Source organism: Lagenorhynchus albirostris, chromosome 12, assembly GCF_949774975.1.
Source record: "Lagenorhynchus albirostris chromosome 12, mLagAlb1.1, whole genome shotgun sequence".
NCBI classification, from domain to species: Eukaryota; Metazoa; Chordata; class Mammalia; order Artiodactyla; family Delphinidae; genus Lagenorhynchus; species Lagenorhynchus albirostris.
Window position 1 is genome coordinate 26,740,508 of NC_083106.1, and position 19,738 is coordinate 26,760,245.

At 40.2% G+C, this 19,738-nt stretch overlaps 1 protein-coding gene across 4 annotated transcripts in view; it reads left to right on the top strand.

Annotated features, from left to right (window-relative positions):
- The window catches only part of MAP7 (microtubule associated protein 7), a 164,008-nt gene that overhangs the window by 130,932 nt on the left and 13,338 nt on the right, over positions 1–19,738 (top strand). The window contains exons 6-10 of one of the 4 annotated variants that reach the window (XM_060168010.1): positions 536–646; positions 6,085–6,198; positions 10,980–11,107; positions 17,125–17,240; positions 17,576–17,859. In XM_060168010.1, the coding sequence (XP_060023993.1) occupies positions 536–646; positions 6,085–6,198; positions 10,980–11,107; positions 17,125–17,240; positions 17,576–17,859 (753 nt within the window). The remainder of the gene's footprint in view (positions 1–535; positions 647–6,084; positions 6,199–10,979; positions 11,108–17,124; positions 17,241–17,575; positions 17,860–19,738) is intronic. The other 3 variants (XM_060168012.1, XM_060168011.1, XM_060168013.1) reach the window with 3 other exon arrangements.

A 19,738-nucleotide genomic window follows, 5' to 3' on the forward strand; every position in this document is an offset into this window, starting at 1 on the left:
TGTGGCCTCTCCCGTTGTGGAGCACAGGCTCCGGACGTGCAGGCTCAGCGGCCATGGCTCACGGGCCCAGCCGCTCTGCGGCATGTGGGATCTTCCCGGACCGGGGCACGAACCCGTGTCCCCTGCATCGGCAGGCGGACTCTCAACCACTGCGCCACCAGGGAAGCCCAAGGTGTTCACTTTTATGGGCCCCTTTGTGCTTCACAGTCCCCTTCCATTATTTTCGTTGTCCTCCGCTGGCTTTCCTTTGGTCTTCCTACATTTGTTGTACTATAACAATATGCTTGAATTTCCCTAGCTGACTAACTGGTGAGCTGAATAGTTATTTTATATTTTTATTTTCCTATAAGAAAAATGAGTATTATTTCTAGCCTTTAAGTTACCTTTAAAATGTCCACTTAGAAAACTGTGCTATAGTAAAGATCTAGTCATAGAGCTGAAAGCATCCAATCCTAGTTTTTCCTTCCATCAGTGAACTAGGAAATTGCAATCCTGCATGCTGGCTGTCAATTAGCATTATCTCCATTTGTTTTAGATCCAGACAGGAGGTCAGTTTCCACCATGAATCTTTCGAAACATGTTGATCCCGTCATTAGCAAGCGGCTCTCCTCTTCATCTGCAACTTTACTAAATTCTCCAGATAGAGGTACAGTCAAAAGGAAAACAAAAAAAGTGTTCTGTTATTTCCTTAATGCTTTTTTTTTTCTGGATGTTTACAGATAAAAGTAAGCATCTGAAGTTGCTTTCCCTACGTTTCTTAAATAGGAAGAAAAAAACTTCAGAGTAAAAAAGCAATAAACGTCTGAGCAGCGTTTTCCTTGCGACAAGAACGGTTCTCATTTTAGAACTTGGCTGAATGATTGCATTTAGCAGTGATGAAAGCGGTGCTTCTCTCAAGTTTTTAGTACATGCGTTTACAGCTCCAGAAATCACCCACTTATCCACCAACATGCAAATAATCTTTGTTATGAACATTTATTTCACTTCAATCAGATTGTCTTTGACTTTTCATCTGTACTTGGGGAATTCCAGGCTTTAACTTTCTAAAAGACCTTTTTAAATGATTCATGTTGATAGATTTCATTTTGCTAATTTATTTCTCCTTTAACCAAACCTTTCTTACTGCATTTCTTGTGTGTGCGTGACTGGTTTTCTGGTGTCCATTCATTTAAAGGGATTTGGCCTAACTTCAAGAACATCATTATTTAAGCCTCCTAAAAATTTCAATATTCATAGTCCTCCAATTAACATTTTATTTGAATTTTGAGTTTTGTTCATCCCATGGATTTACAGTACATGAATGTTGAGTTACTTATGAAATGAAAGTTTTATTTTACATATTTACGTATCATAGAATGAAAAAATCGAGCTTTTAAGATAAGCTACTTGTTTTACATAACTAAAATGATTTTAAATTAAAAAAACCAAAGAATTATTGTGCAATATAAAAACACATACTCTTTGAAAGTAACAAACTGTGGTGACTTTGAGTGCTTTATTAAGAAACTGATTGGTTTTGAAGTGTTTATAGTCTTTAAAAAGAATGTAATGTGTGCATGTTCTATATGTGTGTATGTGTATTTGTATATTTTGTATTGTATAAAAGTTATGGTGTCATTGTTATGTACAATATAATGTGTTGATGTTATAATTAATCTCTTAAAGCAGTAAATGAATCAACTGCCTATTCTTGCCTTTTAACCTAAATCATTTTTTTAACCTAGTTTGCCTAAATCGTTGATATTAGACATGTAGTCAAATTAATGGCCTTTTATATGTTAGAGAAAAGTATTATGAATTGAAGTTCCTTTCATAAGTAGCCTTTATTTTCAAACCAATTCCCTTAAAATAACGTAAAATATAGCATGCTGTTCTTAACAGTTGTGTATTCATCTTTTCTTTGGGATTGGTCACTTAGCACTTGAATTTTATATTTTTGTGAACGTGGGTCTAAGACAAACTATAACTGGGACTCACGGCAGTTTTCAGTTAAACCTTGGCTTATTGCCTCCTACAATCCCATAGCCGAAACTGGGGCAAGGTTGGGGGTAGGCAGATGGGCAATAAACCGAACAGAGTACTGTCCACACTTCTGTGGATTGACAGTGCTGTGTCAACTAGAAATAAGATGTTTTGTAGACTCTGCATGACAATATCTGATTGAATATCCTTAAGTAATTGGATCTTAGAACTGGGAAAAATTTGTTGGTTGGCTCATCTACTTCAGTTGGGATAATAGAGTCCCTAAGAGGTGAAGGGCCTGACTTCAAATCCTACAAGTTAATCGCTGGAGAAGAGGGACTAGAACAGAGATCACCATCTCCCAACCCGTGTTGCTGCTGTGCTGCATTTGTAGTTCTCTCCTTCATGGATGTCCTTCCTTACATCAATCCTGACTCCATGCACTCTTCCTTTGGGTGAGGTTAAGGGCCAGGGGCAGTTCAATAAGCGGTTCATAGCTGGGGCCAGGAAATTGCCCCTTGAATCATGGTGCAGGCCTATAAAACCCAGTGCTAAGCTGGACCAAAAGGATAAGGGGGAGAGCACTGAATTTACGGGTTCCATGTCTCCTCCCCCCTTATCAAAAGAACTGTGAACCAGTTCTGGTCTAACTGACGAGGTCAGCCTGGAAGAAAGATCCGCTTCATCCAGGGGCTCCCGTGTGGTCCAGGAAGCGATTTTTTTTTTTTAAGTTAGGCAGAACCCTAGCACAGTGAGGGCTGTGTCTTTTAATGAGAATAGAAATCTTCTGCATTTGAACTTCTCTAATTTAGAGATTTAAGTAATTTAGTTAGTATAATTTCTGCTATCTATTTTTTAAATTCGATTATGCTTTATTATCAAAGTAGAGAGCATTCTTATCAAATGATTAGAGGCTTTTACAGCCTGATCATAGAGAGTGTACACCATTACTAGATTGTCTGAGCTTTCTCAGCCCTACAGCACAGGCCTTAAAGCTGATGTTAAACCGAAGCTCTGATACTATTAAAGTTGACATTCAGCTGGAACGCTCTGCTGGTTATTCAAAATGCTGGAATATTTCCATACCAGTTGGTAAATATCCACTTCCCCGAGCTGTGCTTCCCCAGGCCCTACAGAGTGTTATCTACTAGCTCTACTAGGAGAGCTCTACTGGTGCCTTGCCCCACCAGGTTTTAAATATTTTGATCATCACACCTGAATATAGTGTCACATAAACTGATAAAATGCCCAAGTTAAAGGAAACCCCTGATTACCAAAGATTTCTGTAATCGCTGCAACAGAGAGAATATCGCCCCTGGAAATTTTTGCATTAAAAATGTGTATTGCATATTATCTTAAGCTTCCTGCTTAACCAGCTTTTTTCTCAAGGAAGAAGAATAGGGCGTTTGAAAAAAGTAAGAAGGAAATTGGCTACTCTTTGCTGAAAATTAGTTCATACATTTTTTTCCCCAGAATCTAGATTAGAGGACATGGTGGAGGACCTAAAGCTGAATCCTGCCCGCGTGTTCTGTTTGACCGGAGCAGGGGTTTTTGGTTCCTGTTTTAGGTCTAATTAATTGCCATCATATTTAAAAATGTAAGATTTCATATGACATTTAGGTCAGGATGTGGCAACACTTGCCTGATTTCTGCATGGCACCCGTCATCCGGGACTGAATAGTGACTTCCTGCTTGTGAAGAACAGGGCAGCACAGATATCTCTAATGTTTGATTGTGTCCTTGGACCAGATGGTCTTTTATGGGAATTGTCAATATCTCATTTTAAGTGCTTAACTAGGATCAATACTATAGTTGTTTCATGAGAATTAATACCTTTCCTTCGGGAGCTTATCATCTCACGATTAGGCCTCTCTAGGTTAAAAAAAAAAACAATAAAGTAACTCTCCTGTACTAACCTTTACTAAAAAGTTATGGAAGAGATCTGTTTCTCTCTTGTTCAGAGCATAATTATAATGTGATAGAAGTGCAAACGTTTCTCCTCGCAAAATCTTTCATTCACAGTTTCGAAGCTATAAAACAAATCCCTTTGGATTTGCTTTAAACACCAGTCAAAGAGAGTGTTTAATGATCTTCATTTGAGGCAGATTCTTTGGTTGATGCCTTAAAGACCAACAGAAATAAAGTAATTGAGCTTCTCAATCAAGGGGAAAAAAAGACACGGCTTTTCATTGATAAACCATCTCTACAGTTCTAAGCCAGTTATCCTCCAGAGTTTATCTAAGAAAAGGAAACATTCACCTCTTCTTCCCTTCATCATCTACTGAAAATACAATTCTAGTGAAGATTTTAATTTAATCCTAATCACTTTTCCCACTGATTTAATTCTCTGAATGTATTCTAATTTTAGGTTAGACTATATTCTGCTGTTGTTACACATACACACACACACTGCCATACTACAGTTTATGATAGCACTTATCCTACTGTGCATTCTACTAACTGTGTAACTATTACAATAGTTTTTATAACAGATCTTTTTATTTGTCAGCAGATTGATTTTAACCATGAAGACTCCCAATAAACAGAAATTCTAATAAAGAATTCACTAGTTCTTAAATTCACCAGCACCTTGATCAAAATAGCTACTCTTTTGAAATAAAGTCCGATAATTAACGTACTTATTGGAGGTTGGTACTTCCTTTCAAATAGGAGCGGATATTTTCTACAAGAGCCTTTAACATCGGATGGCTTCTATTAACTAAAACTAATTTCCTAGAATTCAGAAGTCATTTCTTTAAAATATAACATATATAAAAATTTATTATAAGGACAGTTGCTCCAGAGACCAGAGGACTTGCACCTGCTGTTTATGGTGCAGAACAGAAGTGGCCTTGTCAGGTTTAGACAGTTTGAAAGACTTTTATAAGCGACTTGGAAGTGTATTCTAAAACAGAGATACAGTCCTCCCTCAGTATCGGCAGAGGGTTGGTTCCAGGAGCCGCCGCAGATACCCAAGTCCTCAGATGCTGAAGTTCCATAGTGAGCCCTCCGCATCTGCTGGTTCTGCATCCATGGACACCGAGGGCCAACTGTATATTTACTGGGAAATATAAAATGTGGAAAAATCCACGTATAAGTGGACGTGCGCAGTTCAAACCTGTATTGTTCAAGGGTCAAGTGTATATGATCACTTTATTTTAGTGATATTTGTAGGATTTTGCAAGCTTCTTTCCTGATATCTTTGGAAAGTAGCTTCTATATTTTCATGGACCATCGCTGGAAGCTAACAGTATAAGCAAAGTAATTAATTTATAATTAGCATGCATTTCCTAACGGTGGTCTTGCGAAGCCCCAGTACAATTTGGGACTCCACTTCATTGCATCATTTTTAATTTATTTTCTTGACTCTTCACACACCCACTAGTAATTTCTGACATTATGATTATATTGAATTTTGGCTTTTCTATCGTAATTTTATCTTCAGCTTTACCCTTATCCTCCATCAGAATTTTTATGCTTTTGCCAAACCAGGGACCTGAAAGAACTTGCTTGCTAAATGGGAAAGTCAAAAGAAAAACTTACATAGAACGTTGCATGAGTCCTCTTTCACTTTATTATATCTAATTTCCTCCAGTTGCCCAAGTAGCAATTCATGGAGATGTAGCAAAATGTAATGGAGACCTTTTCTCTATCCACATATTTCCAGTCTTGCATGAAGCTTCGACTTTGTTGAAGTTGACATTCAGGGTACTTAGGACGCCTTTTGGCTGAGGTGTGTGCTGTCTGCTCACCGCCCATCCTGATGAGGCAGATGGGTTCAACAGACTCAGAGATACATGCCAAACCTGCTGGAAATGGTTCTTCTGTTTTGTTACCTGTTGGATCCATAGGAGGGTGGTTAGCAAAATCTGTGTCCATAAAACTAATACAGAACCTGCCACAAACTTAACCTCTTGAAGAGAGGCACCTTATGGAATAGCTGCTCCTTTGAGCAGAGTCCCTCCTGCCCTGACTCTCCACCAGCTTCCTCCCCGGACAGCCTGGTCTCTGTCGAGGTCTCTCGCGAAGGCCCGGCGTGTGGGAGCAATACGGGTGATGCCTTGCACCCTCTCGCCCCTGGAAAGAATGCTTCTAACATCTCACTTATGTGGTGACGTTTAGCTCGCCGCCTGCAGCTCAGCCCATGGGAGAGCAGCGTGGTTAACAGATTGCTGACGCCCACACATTCGTTCCTGGCCAGAAGTAAAAGCACAGCTGCCTTGTCTGGAGATACAGGTAAAACTGTCAAGGTGCAACTTTCTCCGTGAGGTAAAGTCCTCCTTTAGAAGCGTCTCTAAGCCACCCATTTTCATCTAATCCCATCTCAATTTTTCCCATCGCGTGCTTCTCCTCCTCCTGGTGGAATGGCGTTGGAAATGTGTCTGTTGGTGTTGGTTTCATGCCCCTGGTATCGTTTCCTCTGAGCATCCGTCTTAGCATCTTATCTGGACACCAGATGCCGGGCAGGTAAAGGATGCCCCTCCCTGTGATCAGATGGCTTCAGAGGCTTCTGTCTGTTCATAGTGTTACCAGAAAATCCTATCCCTTACCCACCTTTCTTTCTGCCCCTGCATCTGAGCAGATGATCAAAGGTAGAAATAATTTAATATCTAATGATAATTTGTGGGCCTGGGGATAAACTCAAAGCACAAGCCGATTTAAGCGTAGCATTTCATAATGTAGCTGTGGACTAGTCACTTATCCTCCCTGGGCTAGTCTTTTATCTGTAATTGAGGAATAGTACCCTTTCAAAACTCTATAAAGAGTTGTGGAGAAGGCTAATTACAGTGTTCTTATTTGTTACGTACTTTGAAAATATGTAAAATGTGCCAAGTACTAGTTATTATAATTAGTTATAACTCTCCTACTTTTTTGAAATATAAAACACCCCTGAATGAGCCAATTAGTTTAATGAGAAGTTAGTATAGAGTCTATATCTGGCTGGAAAGAAAGATACCTATTAGGCTTTTGGCAGTGTCTCTCTCATGGTGAGTTGATTTTGACTTTCCCAAATATCTTTGGGCACAATTGGTGTATCTATGTAACCAGCCCTCATGTTTGGCACGTGAGAAATTGCATAGCCTCTTCATAAAGCTCCCTTTAAAAAGGCTTTGCCTCTGCAAGCCACTTCATGTTCACTAGCCCTCTTTTTTAATAATAATTCTTGGTTGTTTTATGATATCTTTCATCTGTGGTGTCCAATGAGCTAGTATCAACCCTTATTCTCATAGTACCCCTGGGAGGCAGTCAAGAAAGCAAGTGCAGGCATTCCCACCACCTGCCTGTGGAAAACAAGAGATTGACAATAAGTGAGTTATACCAGAGGCACTTAGAAAATTGGTGGACTAGGTCTTAAACGTGCTTCTATCCTCGGCACCCTCGTGATGCTCTCTGTACCATTGTGCGTTCAACTAGCTGGACCACAGTGATCTGTGTTTTCTATAAAGTAACTCTCCTGTCAACTGTCACATTGCATCTGAGAATTTTCTGAAGGAAAAAACTACAGTTTATTTCAAGATACTTTATTTTTATGTCCATTTTGTCATACTTTCATATAAGTCATGAAAGCTGTTCTTTATGTCCAGCTAATTGAAAAACCTTTAAAACTGCTTTTCAGTCCTAATTCATAGGATCTAAATAGTTTATGGTTCTCATGCTTCTGAACCTCCACATTGTATGTTGTTTCATACTAAAGGACTGCCTCACAGCTAAAAAATTGTCTTTCTTTGCTATTTCTGTCATCACTAACTTTTGTCAATTCTTTCACTCTTCCTCTAGTCTCTTCCAACACCGTTTCCTCATTTTCCACCCATTCGACTTGCCCAGCTTCCCACCTTCCTTGGCGCTCAACCAAGGTGCTTTTTAATCTGCTAACTGGCTCTTCTTTACTTTGCAACTTTTCCATTCTCCTCTTCACAAATTGATACATTTTTGTAATGTATTTTAGTGTGAAGCAATGCATACATAGCCTTTACTTGAGTTGCCTGTTTTATTAATACATTCCTTAGATCATTGTTACCTATTATTGCATTGATAACAGCTTATATTTAATGAACCAAAACTGTTGTGTTTAGAAATTTCCGTTTGAAATTATTCATGTAAACGTCTCTTACACTTATCTCCTCAAAAACATTTTTCCCATCCCTTTTATTTTTCCATCTGGTCTCCTTGATTATTTTTTCTTGTCTTCCCATTTTAGTGTTGTCCCTTGAGTTCACCTCATATCCAGTTGCCATTGGCGAGAGGGTGACCTACATCCAGAGCCAGGGTTGCAGTAGCAAATCAAAACAGCCATCCTTACTCCTAGGGTGTTTGGTGATTGCAAATTCCCAGAACAAGTAATAAGAGCAGTTGAAAATTGGAAATCAGAGTCTCATATGTTTCATTGTGACCACTGCTTTGGGTTGATTTTTTTCTTGCCCATTTTTAAAAATACATTCATGATACATGTGATTATTAGAACTCAGGATTAAATGAGTTAACACATGTAAAATGTTTCGAATAGTACCTGCATATAGTAGGCACTCAATAAATGTTATTATTCTACTATGTAATTATTCTTTCTGCTGCACTCCAACCACTTGAACTGCATTATCTTTTCTCTGCAGCCATTATTTCACATAGAAAATCCTGAATACGTTAAATTAATGCACGCTTGCTACCAATAGTAGAAAGAAATACAGATATTGTGGAAGGATTTCTCAAAGACATTTCCATAAAAGAAATGTTTAATAAAACTACTTTGGGTTATGGAGGGCACTCTAGGAGGGAAAAGAAAACAACCATCATATATTGCTCTTCCTACTTCTTCAGAAGGGCAAGATTATTAGAATAATTGATTTAAAGGTTTCAGGGTTTTCAGTAGTTGCTGTTAAGAACAGCGATGAATTCCATGAAATGTAGTATCCTTAGAATTAGCCAGACGATGTTTCTTGAAGAATTAAATTTGAGGATTTTTGTATGGACTACATTAGGTAGGTTTAAGGATATTTTTTTTCCTTTCCTTCACATTGACTCAGCACTATAATAAAGAATGAACCAGAGGCATGATGAGCTTGGTTACATCCACGGTGGTCTCAGGAAATGCTCCAAGGAAGTGCTCCACAGATACCCCTGAAATTATTACTTTCCGCTAGAGGGAAAAGAAATCATATTTCTGTGCTTCTTTCCTTTTTCAGTGTCAGACCCATGGCCTCAGAGCAGGGCTGTCATCTAGGGTTTCTTGATCCTTGAGCAGTTAATGGCCTCTGGCTGTGCCCTGGGCTGTGTGTGCCTCTCTTGGTCATTAATCCCACAGAAGTGCCTTGTGCCAGGATGTTCTTCTTTAAAGGCATTTGATTGGCTTGGAAGAGGTTTGCATTAATGAGCTCTTTCTTTGTCTGGGAAGGGCAACTGCTTTGTTGTGGCACTTGAGAAAAGGTTGTTTTCCAACAGTTTTCCCTGTGATCACGATAAGCCAAATGAGGAGAGGGTCTCCTTCTTCACAACACAAAGGAAACTTCCTTCACGATTAAGGTCTGAGGCAAAGCTTTATGTCAGTTTGGAAGTAAGACATACCTTTTAAGGAGAACTGAGGGAATGCAAAGTGTTTCAGCTTATCCAAGAAATAAGGGTTCTGTTTTCAGATGATGGGAGAAGAGAGTGCAGTTTCCAGTCGATTCACCACCTTGACCATGCAGTGATAACCAGAAGATACTGCAAGGCATTTAATGAAAGAGAACACAGGAATACAGATGCAATCTGATGGACTTTCTGTCTGTAGACTAAACCAAAAAAGCACTTAAATATTTTTAACTATAATTCTGAAATTGAGATTACCTTGAATTTGTCCTGTTAACTTTTGAGTTTTTAATTTATTAATACTGTTATATTCAGTTGACCTAACAGTCTCTTTAAAGGGTTGCTACTACAATGGCTAGGGTCGGGTAAAGTCATTTTATAACATGGTCCGAATACATAGCATTCCCCTCAGTAGTCATGTTTAATTGTCTTATTTTTTGCTGGAAAACAAGATTTCCGGATGAGATCTGAAAATGAACCTTGGAACATTGGTACCCACATGTTTGATACCTACGCAGTGTTCTGTGAATTTCTTTAAACCCACTGTTACTCAGAATCACTTGATTAATGATAATGTTCCTTTGAAGGTGAATGGTCAGAAGCTACGTGGTTTTCAAAAAAATATTTCTATCTTGAGTAAAACTGCAACAGCTGTTCGTGATTCAACTTTATTTTTGGCAATTCTAACATATTTATGTTCCCTTCACCGTTTTAAATGATGACATCCCATTTCCCCATACGTTCTGCTGCTTGTTATGAACCATCAAATGCCTTGGCTTTTGGGGAAAACCCAGAAGCGTGCATTTGATTTGCCTTTAAGTAGATAAAACACTTACAGAATTTTTTTTTCTGGAAATTATTAGTTATTCTTGTAACAAGTCTTAATACCTATGATAAGACTTGGTCATTTAACATCTTAAAATTTCAGTTGCTTTTTTTCCCCAGTGGTTGTTGAATTTTACTCCCAAATTAGTTGCAGTATGTCTTGCTTGCCTGCTAGCTCACTTGCTGTCTTTCCACCGTTTGTTCCATCTTAAAGCTATTAGGAAAAATCTAATTATAAACAATCCTTATCTTAAAATTATCTGTCGCTAATGTCGCATTTTACCAGAACCATCTGTTTATGGGACTATAAGACCATTGCTGTCTGTAATTATTGGCTTACATCTGTGTCTTTAATAAGTATTTAAATAGCCAAATAGTTTCTATATTCCAGATTTTTCATTTGGACATGCCCTCCTTTTGGACACACTGTAAACTAATAGGACCTTGAGGAGAGTTGAGTATGATGGTCTGGACACCTTTAGGTAATAACATCTTCTCCCTACTTTTCTCTCTATCTCCGCTTTGCTACTTTTCCTGATCCTGCTTTTGGCTTTCCTTCAACTGCTCCTCTGGCACTCTTGCGTGTAAAACAATCACCTGCACCCTAGTTACCCCCATGTGTCCTCGTTCAGCATCTTGCAGCCCCATCAACATCATGCCCTACAAAGCCGCACACTCTAGAAATCCGATGGAGCGACCAAAATTCTTTGTAACGCCACCGGAGGGCTCCGCGCGAAGGAGGACTGTTCACGGCGCAGCGGTGAGTAGCTGTTGGGAGCAGCCTGGCGAGTCTGCACTGTTTCTGTGCGTAGTGGACACCGCCTCGAGGTGCACTGAGGATGTAAGCCAGGCGATGGTGACATCCGTCCTCCCATCCGTCCCACCAGTCTTGAATCTGGCTGGCTGAGCGGTGCTGTCCCCACACTTCCTCCCCACTTGGCGATTCTGCTCCCCCCTGAAAATCTGAATTTGAAGATGAAAATTGTTCTTTGTTCAAGCATGTCTGAGTGGCTGAACTGCCATATGGGTGCCTCCACACGAATAAGTGCAATGCCAACATACTTTATTTTTGAAAGTAAGAAAACCTTTGAAGGGGAAGTGGGCCTGGACTGCTGCCTTTGCATTTTATTCCAACCCTGTCCAGAAGCTGGCTGAACTCTAAATGTGGTTCACTAAAAAGCAAGATAAGGAATTTTTGTCTGTTTAGCTAATCCGTGTCAAGGCCCAGGTCTTAAAATATAGTGACAAAGAATAGAAAACACTAGTTATTCACTAAGTAATTCTTGAAAGGCTGTTGGGCTGTGTTACAGACTCACGTTTTGCAAGTGAAGAATATAATTTGTACCTGTTGTTTCTGACAAGGTGGCTGAACTAACATTAATTTTCACGATGCTATAACTGCAATGAGGTCACTTGTATGTCTCCAAGAATCTTTCTTCTTCTTTGTTTTATTTAAACTGTGTGTTATTTGGTAGCCGCTGAAATGTATAGACATTGTTCTGTGGTCTTCGGACGTTGTACTTTAGTCTTAAAGGACTTCCCAGTCCACCAGAAGATCTCATTGCCCCTCTCTCATGGCAATAGCATGACCCATGAGAGGCTGGAACAATTTTTTTCAATCCTAGCTTCTCGGAGCAATTCAGATTTATAAAGCTGATGAACACCTGAAAGGATTTTGCTTAGACCTTTGAGGATAATTCAAGGGTTGTGACAGCTTGGTGGCTTTGCCTACAGGCAGTTTTCTTTCAAGCGCTTCAGGCTTTCAGGAGTCAAGGTTTAATTCATGATTGAATCAGACCTCCAGCCCTTCAAGCCAGAAGTGAAACTACCTTTGATGTCTGGGAAGTCTTCCATCATTAGCACTTTGGTGCCTCAGAGATCCTAACTGTGGACAAGTAGCAATAGTTAAGCAGAACAGTTTTGGCCCCAAATGTTGGATACTTATTGGGTAGAGAAAAGCGTGTACCAAAGAAAAAGATACCTTGTTACGGATAAAAACAAAAATGAACACTCCAGGAGGGAAGGGTGAGAGCTGATCCTTGGCCAACAGATTAAATGAGAGGGATTTGTCATCATACGATCCAAAACCTATATTTTCTCACCGGTTTTGTTTTTGTCTTTTTAGTGCCTTCTTTCTGTATTTGATCTATTGGCTGCCTTTTCACTTCTTTGCAATTAAATATTTAGGCAAATACCTACTGCCAGAAAACGACTCACAAATCATTTATACTCCAGAGCTGCACTGTGGAATTCAGCTGAGCACTTGAAAATGTGGCAAATGAGACTGACGGATCAAATTTGAAATTTAATTTTCTTTTAAGCAATTTTTAATTGTGACAAGAAACATACAACAAAATATACCATCTTAACTGTTTTTAAATGTGCAGTTCAGTAGTATTAAGTGTATTCACATTGTCGTGCAACCAATCTCTAGAACTTTTTAAATCTTGCAAAACTGAAACTATACCCACTAAACAACAACCTTCCATCCTCCTCCCCCAGCTCCTGGCAACCACCATTTTACTTTCTGTTCCTATGAATTTGACTACATTAGATACCTCATACAAATGAAATCATACAGTATTTGTCTTTTTTTTTTTTTTTTTTTTTTTTTGCAGTACGCAGGCCTCTCACTGTTGTGGCCTCTCCCGTTGCGGAGCACAGGCTCCGGACGCGCAGGCTCAGAGGCCATGGCTCACAGGCCCAGCCGCTCCGCGGCATGTGGGATCTTCCTGGACCGGGGCACGAACCCATGTCCCCTGCATCGGCAGGCGGACTCTCAACCACTGCGCCACCAGGGAAGCCCAGTATTTGTCTTTTTGTGACTGGCTTATTTCACTTAGCATAATGTCCTTAAGGTCTGTCCTTCCACGTTGTAGCATGTGACAGGATTTCTGTTCTTTTTAAGGCTAGTAACACTCCGTTGTGTGTGTGTGTCTATACATATATATTTCTGTATGTGTATATATACACACACATGTATACATGTATAGATGCACCACATTTTGTTAATCTGTTCATCTGTCGATGGACATTTGAGTTGCTTCTTCCTTTTGGCTATTGTGAATAGCACTGCTACAAACATGGGTGTGCAGATATCTCTTCAAGATCCTGCCTTCAGTTCTTTTGGATATATACCCAATTGTTGGATCTTATGGTAATTTTATTTTTAATTTTTTGAATAACTGCTATTTTGTTTTCCAAAGTGACAATACCATTTTACTTACATTCCAACCAACAGGGTACAAGGTCTTCCAGTGTTTTCACATCCTCACCAATACTTGTTTTTTCATTTTGTTTTTTTTTGTTTGTTTTTTAAATAGTAGCCTGATAGGCATGAGATAATACCTCATTATGGTTTTGATTTGCATTTCTCTAATCATCAATGATGTTGAGCATCTTATAAGTTTGTTGGCCATTTGTATATCATCTTTGGAGAAATATCTAATCAAGTCCTTTGCCCATTTTTTTAATCTTATTTTTAATTTTTGTTGTTGGAGTTATTTATACATTATGGATATTAATCCCTTATCAGATATATGATTTGCAAATATTTTCTCTCATTCTGTAGGTCGCCTTCTTACTCTGTTGATTATATCCTTTGATGCATAGGAGTTTTTAAGTTTGAAGTCCCATTTGTTTATTTTTGCTTTCATTGCGTGTGCTTTTGGTGTCATATCCAAGAAATTATTACCAAATCCAGTATCATGATGCTTCCCATTTTCTTCTGGGAATTTTATAATTTGAAGTCTTACATTTAGGTCTTCAAACATTTTGAGTTCATTTTTGTATATGGTGTAAGGTAAGGGTCCAACTACATTCTTTTGCATGTGGATATCCAGTTTCCCAGCACCATTTGTTGAAAAGACTATCTTTTCCCCATTGAATGGTGTTGGCACTCTTGTCAAGGATCCTTTGACCATATACACAAGGGTTTATTACTGGATGCTGTACTCTGTTTCATTGGTCTATATGTCTGTCTTTATGCCAGTACCATACTGTTTTGATTACCATAGATTTGTAATATGTTCTGAAATCAGGGATTGTGAGACCTCCAACTTTGTTCTTCTTTTTCAAGATTGTTTATTCAGGGTCCCTTGAGGTTCCATATGAGTTTAGGATGGAGTTTTCTATTTCTGCAAAAAATGATGTTGGCTTTTGATAGGGATTGCATTGATTCTGTAGATTGTTTGGGATAGTATTGACATCTTAGCAATAACAAGTCTTCCATTCTGTGAACTTTAGATGTCTTCCCATTTATTGGTGTCTTCTTTAATCTCTTTCAGCAATGCCTTCTAGTTTTCTCTGTAGAAGTCTCCCACCTCCTTGGTTAAGTTTATTCCTAAGTATTTTATTCTTTTTTTGATGCTGTTGTAAATGGGATTGTTTTCTTAATTTCCTTTTCAATTTTATTAAATTTTAATTAATTTAGATCTAAATTCAACTGCCTGCTATTGAGTACTTGAAATATGTTTTGTGAGACTAAACTTAACATTTAATTTTAATTAATTTAGGTCTAAATTCAAATAGCCAAATGTGGCTAGTGGCTACCATTTTGGACAGTGTAGGTGCAGAACATTTCTATCATCACTGTTCTCTTGTACAGTGCTGCCTTTGAATATCTGTTTATATTGTCTCTCTTGTGGGTTATTTGTATTCTAAACCTAACTTTAGTTGTAAAACTAAAGTCTTTGTCCTGCTGGTAGGTTGCCTAGACCACTGACATGGGCTTGCTGTGTGTGTTCCACCTTAGCCTTGTGGAACGTGTTAACAGGAAAGATTATTGTACAGACCACTGGCTGTTAACTCAGATCAGGATGAGAATCAGGAGCATCTTTACATGTGTGGAACTCAAATAGGTGATTGGGTCCAAGACCAGTGGAAAGATATTTAAAAGAACTAAGAGGGTAAAAGCATCTATCTACCTGCCTGGGAGGGTGTTATGTCAAATACTGAGCATTTTTCCAAACTGCTTCTCCCTGTTCCCCCTACTCCCTAAAGGTGATTAAAGGGAGGTCAGTTTTAAGAGAGAAAGAATTGGTTCAGTGGCACTTTAACAAAAAGAAGACTCTGAGGATTATACACTTTAATGTAGATTTATTCCCAGATGCCTGTCTTATCAAGGCGTAGATGATGACATTAGTCCCCAAATCCTCCACACGACAAATTACCTTTCCTGACTTATTTTCCCATTCAGGTCTCTCCTTGATCTGACTTTAGCCAAATTAAAATGTTTTGAGAAAAAGAAAGAAAAGCAACTCAAGGGCTTAACCCCAACCTCCCTCGGGAAGAGGCCTGTACCTTCCACTCTGGGGACTTGATCTGCCAGAGGCATAATTGCCATCCTGTACACCTATCAAGAGGGTTCCATATGGTGGCTGCTGCTTCTGCTACCCAAGCACTGCAGCTGTTCTCCAATAACCTGCCTCCTGCCTTCTACTACCAGAGACGGGGACAAAGGGTGGTCATGCAGCTGCAAGTGATATAGAGGTGGCACCCTGTGAAGCTCTTTCCTGCCTCATCCTTCATTTGTTTTATTTAGAAATTCTGGGGAGACATTGAGTATTATTTGACACTGAGATGTTTTTCCCCCACCTATAGCCCAGTCCATCAACTAGGATGCTACTAAGAAAAATAGAAGCAATTAGAAGAGATGCTGAAGGGAACAAAAGGGGAGGGAAGAAAGAAGGGGCGTGATGTTTGAGCCAGGCAGAAAAGGAAAGAAAAGAAGGTACACGCCAGCTTATTGGCCCTGAGGCTAGGTGTTGTTCTGCCCCTTCCCTAGCACCCTCAGTCTGCTTTCCTGCAAGGATCCCACAGAGTGAAGGACTGACAGGCATCCACACAGGTCCCTCCAGCCAGCATCTGTTCCCATCCCAGAACACTGTTGGCCGTGTTTCAGATACTTGGAATGAGTACTTTCTCCCTTGCCCTGTGCCTTGTCTTTTTGTTTGTTTCTGTTTGTGTTTTGGTTTGGGGGGTTTTATTGTTTGTTTGTTTGTTTGTTTATTTTTGTCTTCGTTGACTTGAGACTATCAGAACACTTCTGGGTTTCCTTTTGCCCATTTCTACCTAGGAAAGGTGTCACCTCTCTGGCTGAATTCCTAGTATACAGTCGTAGGAGGGCTGATGTTTTGGCCCAACCTCAGAGATTTCCATTTCATCCCTAATGAGGAAGACTAAAAATAGCTGAAATTCCTCACCTTGAACCTGACTTTTCCTTCAAGGGCAAGAGGACACGAAGTGAGGAAGGACTTGTTTGTATAACATCCGTATAAAGAAAAAAATGAATTAATGTCTGACATAGCAGACATGTAAATTAAAAAAAAAAATAAACTGAGCTACAGTGTGTTCCAGGGTTAAAAAAAAAACTGCTTAAGAATTAAAAGAGATAAAGGTAGGGGGAATAAGCTGAAAGTGACCTTTATTTTGACATTTGTGTGGGCTAAACCAGACTATGAGAAATTTTGCTCCGTGTAGTTTTAGATACAAAGTATAGGTGCTTTCTAAAAGTGTGTTTTTGTTTTGCTTTTTTACAATGTAAGTCCAGATCACACATCCAGAACCTTCTTATTAGTGTCAGATTGTGTTAATTCAATTATAACGTTCAGTTTTAACCTAATAAAGGCCTTTTGTTGGGGTGGAATGGATATACATGGCAAAGGTTGGAAATTTTCCCAAAAGCCATTCAATGGATTGCAGCTCCACTGTTGAATACTGTGAATGTGATTGTCCCGCTCATGGAAAAATCTAATTATTGTGTTCCTCTGAACTTAGGGCTATAAAAGAGAAAGGGAGAGAGAAAACTTACCCTTCCACCTCACACCCGGCATCCGAAGGGCACTATCTCCATCTCATCCCAAAGCCAGATCACCAGCTTCCTCCCGACTTTGGTAAGTGAAATGTAAGAGGCTGGCAGGGTTGTTCCATGTTAGAGAATTAAGAGCCTCTGTCCTCTGAAAAGAAACTGTTCTCTCCACACTGTTTGGCCTTCACTTGGAGAGTAATATTTTTCCTCAAAGGAAAGAAAAAAGAAACCTGGAATGAGCCTCTAAAGTGAGTACTTCTGCATTTGCCACATAAAAGACACATTCACACAGCTAAATATCTTCATTTCTCTTCCGTATTGGTGTTCCAAGACTATTACATGGTGGAGGTATAGGGAAAGGAAGGTTCTGGCAAGCCTGTTCTCATGTGCCCCTTTCTCTTTACTTTGTTTGTTGCCCAGGCTCCCATCCAAGTCCTTTCCCCACTTGCCTGGCACCCCCAGACCAGCATCCTCCATGCCTCCTGGACCAGTCAAACCTGCCCCTGCTCAGGTCCGGCCCCCCTCGCCCGGCAACATCCGCCCCATCAAGAGAGAAGTCAGAGTGGAACCTGAGAGAAAAGACCCTGAGATGGAACCTCAGAAAGTTGCCAATGAGCCCTCACTAAAGGGCAGGGCACTTTTGGTGAAGGTAGAAGAAGCCACAGTCGAAGAGGGGACACCTGTCGAACCAGAGGTTGCTCCTGGTAGGAATCCACTGACTCGTGGTGGAGTGTGGGTTGCTTGCTCTCTTTATTCACTCTTCCTTTTCCTCCTGCACTGCTTTGACTTAGCTTTTTCTTTCTTTCTTTTTTTCCCTTGTTGGGCACTTGAAAATTTTACTCTAAGGCTAATCTGGGGAACTTTTCTTGAATATAATTTTCCTACATATAAAGAAAGAATCATCCATCCTACAGCCTATGGTCAGAGCCACAGCATATTAATTCAGGTGTGGTTTATGAGTCCTTTCATTGGCCGAGTCCAATAATTTGACAAAATGTGGTATTCAGAGCACCTGCATCAGAATCATTTTATCATTTATCCTATTGCTGTGTAACAAATTATTCCAAAACTTTGCAGCTTAATAACAACAACAAACAGTTATTATATCACGCAGAGTCTTGGGTCAGGAATTTGGGAGCAGCTCAGCTGGGTTGTTAGAGGATGGCTCATGCACAGGGCTGTCGGCAGGTGACCTTCGTTTCATGACACATGAACCTCTCCATAGGGCTGTTGGATGTCCTCACAGTCTGTCCACTCTGCTGGCTTCCTGCAGAATGAGTGAGCTGGGGGAGAGAATCACGAGGAGCCCACAGTATCTTTTATGCCCAGTCTCAGAAGTCACACACGCAGAAATCACGATTTCTTTTCTTTTTTTATTTATTCATTTATTTTTGGCTGCTTTGGGTCTTCGTTGCTGCCCACGGGCTTCCTCTAGTTGCGGTGAGCGGGGGCTACTCTTCATTGCAGCGCACGGACTTCTCATTGCAGTGGCTTCTCTCGTTGCGGAGCTCGGGCTCTAGGCACGCGGGCTTCAGTAGCTATGGTGCACGGGCTCAGTAGTTGTGGCTCGCGGGCTCTAGAGCTAAGACTCAGTAGTTGTGGCACAGGGGCTTAGTTGCTCCGCGGCATGTGGGATCCTCCCGGACCAGGGACTGAACCCATGTCCCCTGCACTGGCAGGCAGATTCCCAACCGCTGTGCCACCAGGGAAGTCACAGAAATCACGATTTCTGTCATACTATTCGTTAGAATCAAGTCACTAGCTTCAGCTCACACTCAAGTTGGGGGGATTAGCCTGCATCTTTTAAAGGGAGGATTTTCGAAGAATTTAGGGAAATATTTTTAAACCACATCTATAATGTTTCAAACTGTAGAACCCTGCCCCTACCTCAGACCTATTGAATCAGAATACATGGTGGATCCAAGGACTCTGAAGGATACTAAGCTCATCTGTTGACTCTTGTGCAGGATTGCCAGATAAAATAGAGTGGCAGTTATCCTGCGTGTACTGGAGTTTGGGGACCACTGGCTTAGCGTATGTGATTGACAGAGGTCAGGATTTTTTCCAAAAGACCCAGTGGATCTCATCTCTACCAAGTTAACCAGATGCTGTTTAGAAGTTTAAAATCACCTGGAACTAGAAATTCAATGTATCTTGCTGAAAATTGTCTTCATTCAAGAGTTTTCTCTTTAAGACTTAATCTGAAGATACAGGGTGGGGGGCAAAGAAAGAATAGTGACTCAAGACAAATGATAGTATAGTAAGGGAATGGACGAGTCCAATACCTGTTTGCATGGAAAGAGGGAGAAGAGAAAGGCCAAAAAGTGTCCTGAGGGCAAAGAAAAATCTGTGGGAGCAGGAGGAGAAATGCAGATCTTGAAAGGAGGGTCTGGAGTGGTCAGGTGCCAGGGATCACACCTCACCATGGTGCCTATGGCAGGGGTGCCCCAGCCCCCTAGGTCCTTTTCCTGAATCCAAATAAGGTCAGAGAACTACTCTCATCTTGCATGTTGGCATCAGAACTGGCAGTGGAGACCTGCAATGTCTAAGGAGCACAGGTGCCGTCGTCTCCCGAAGAGGCTC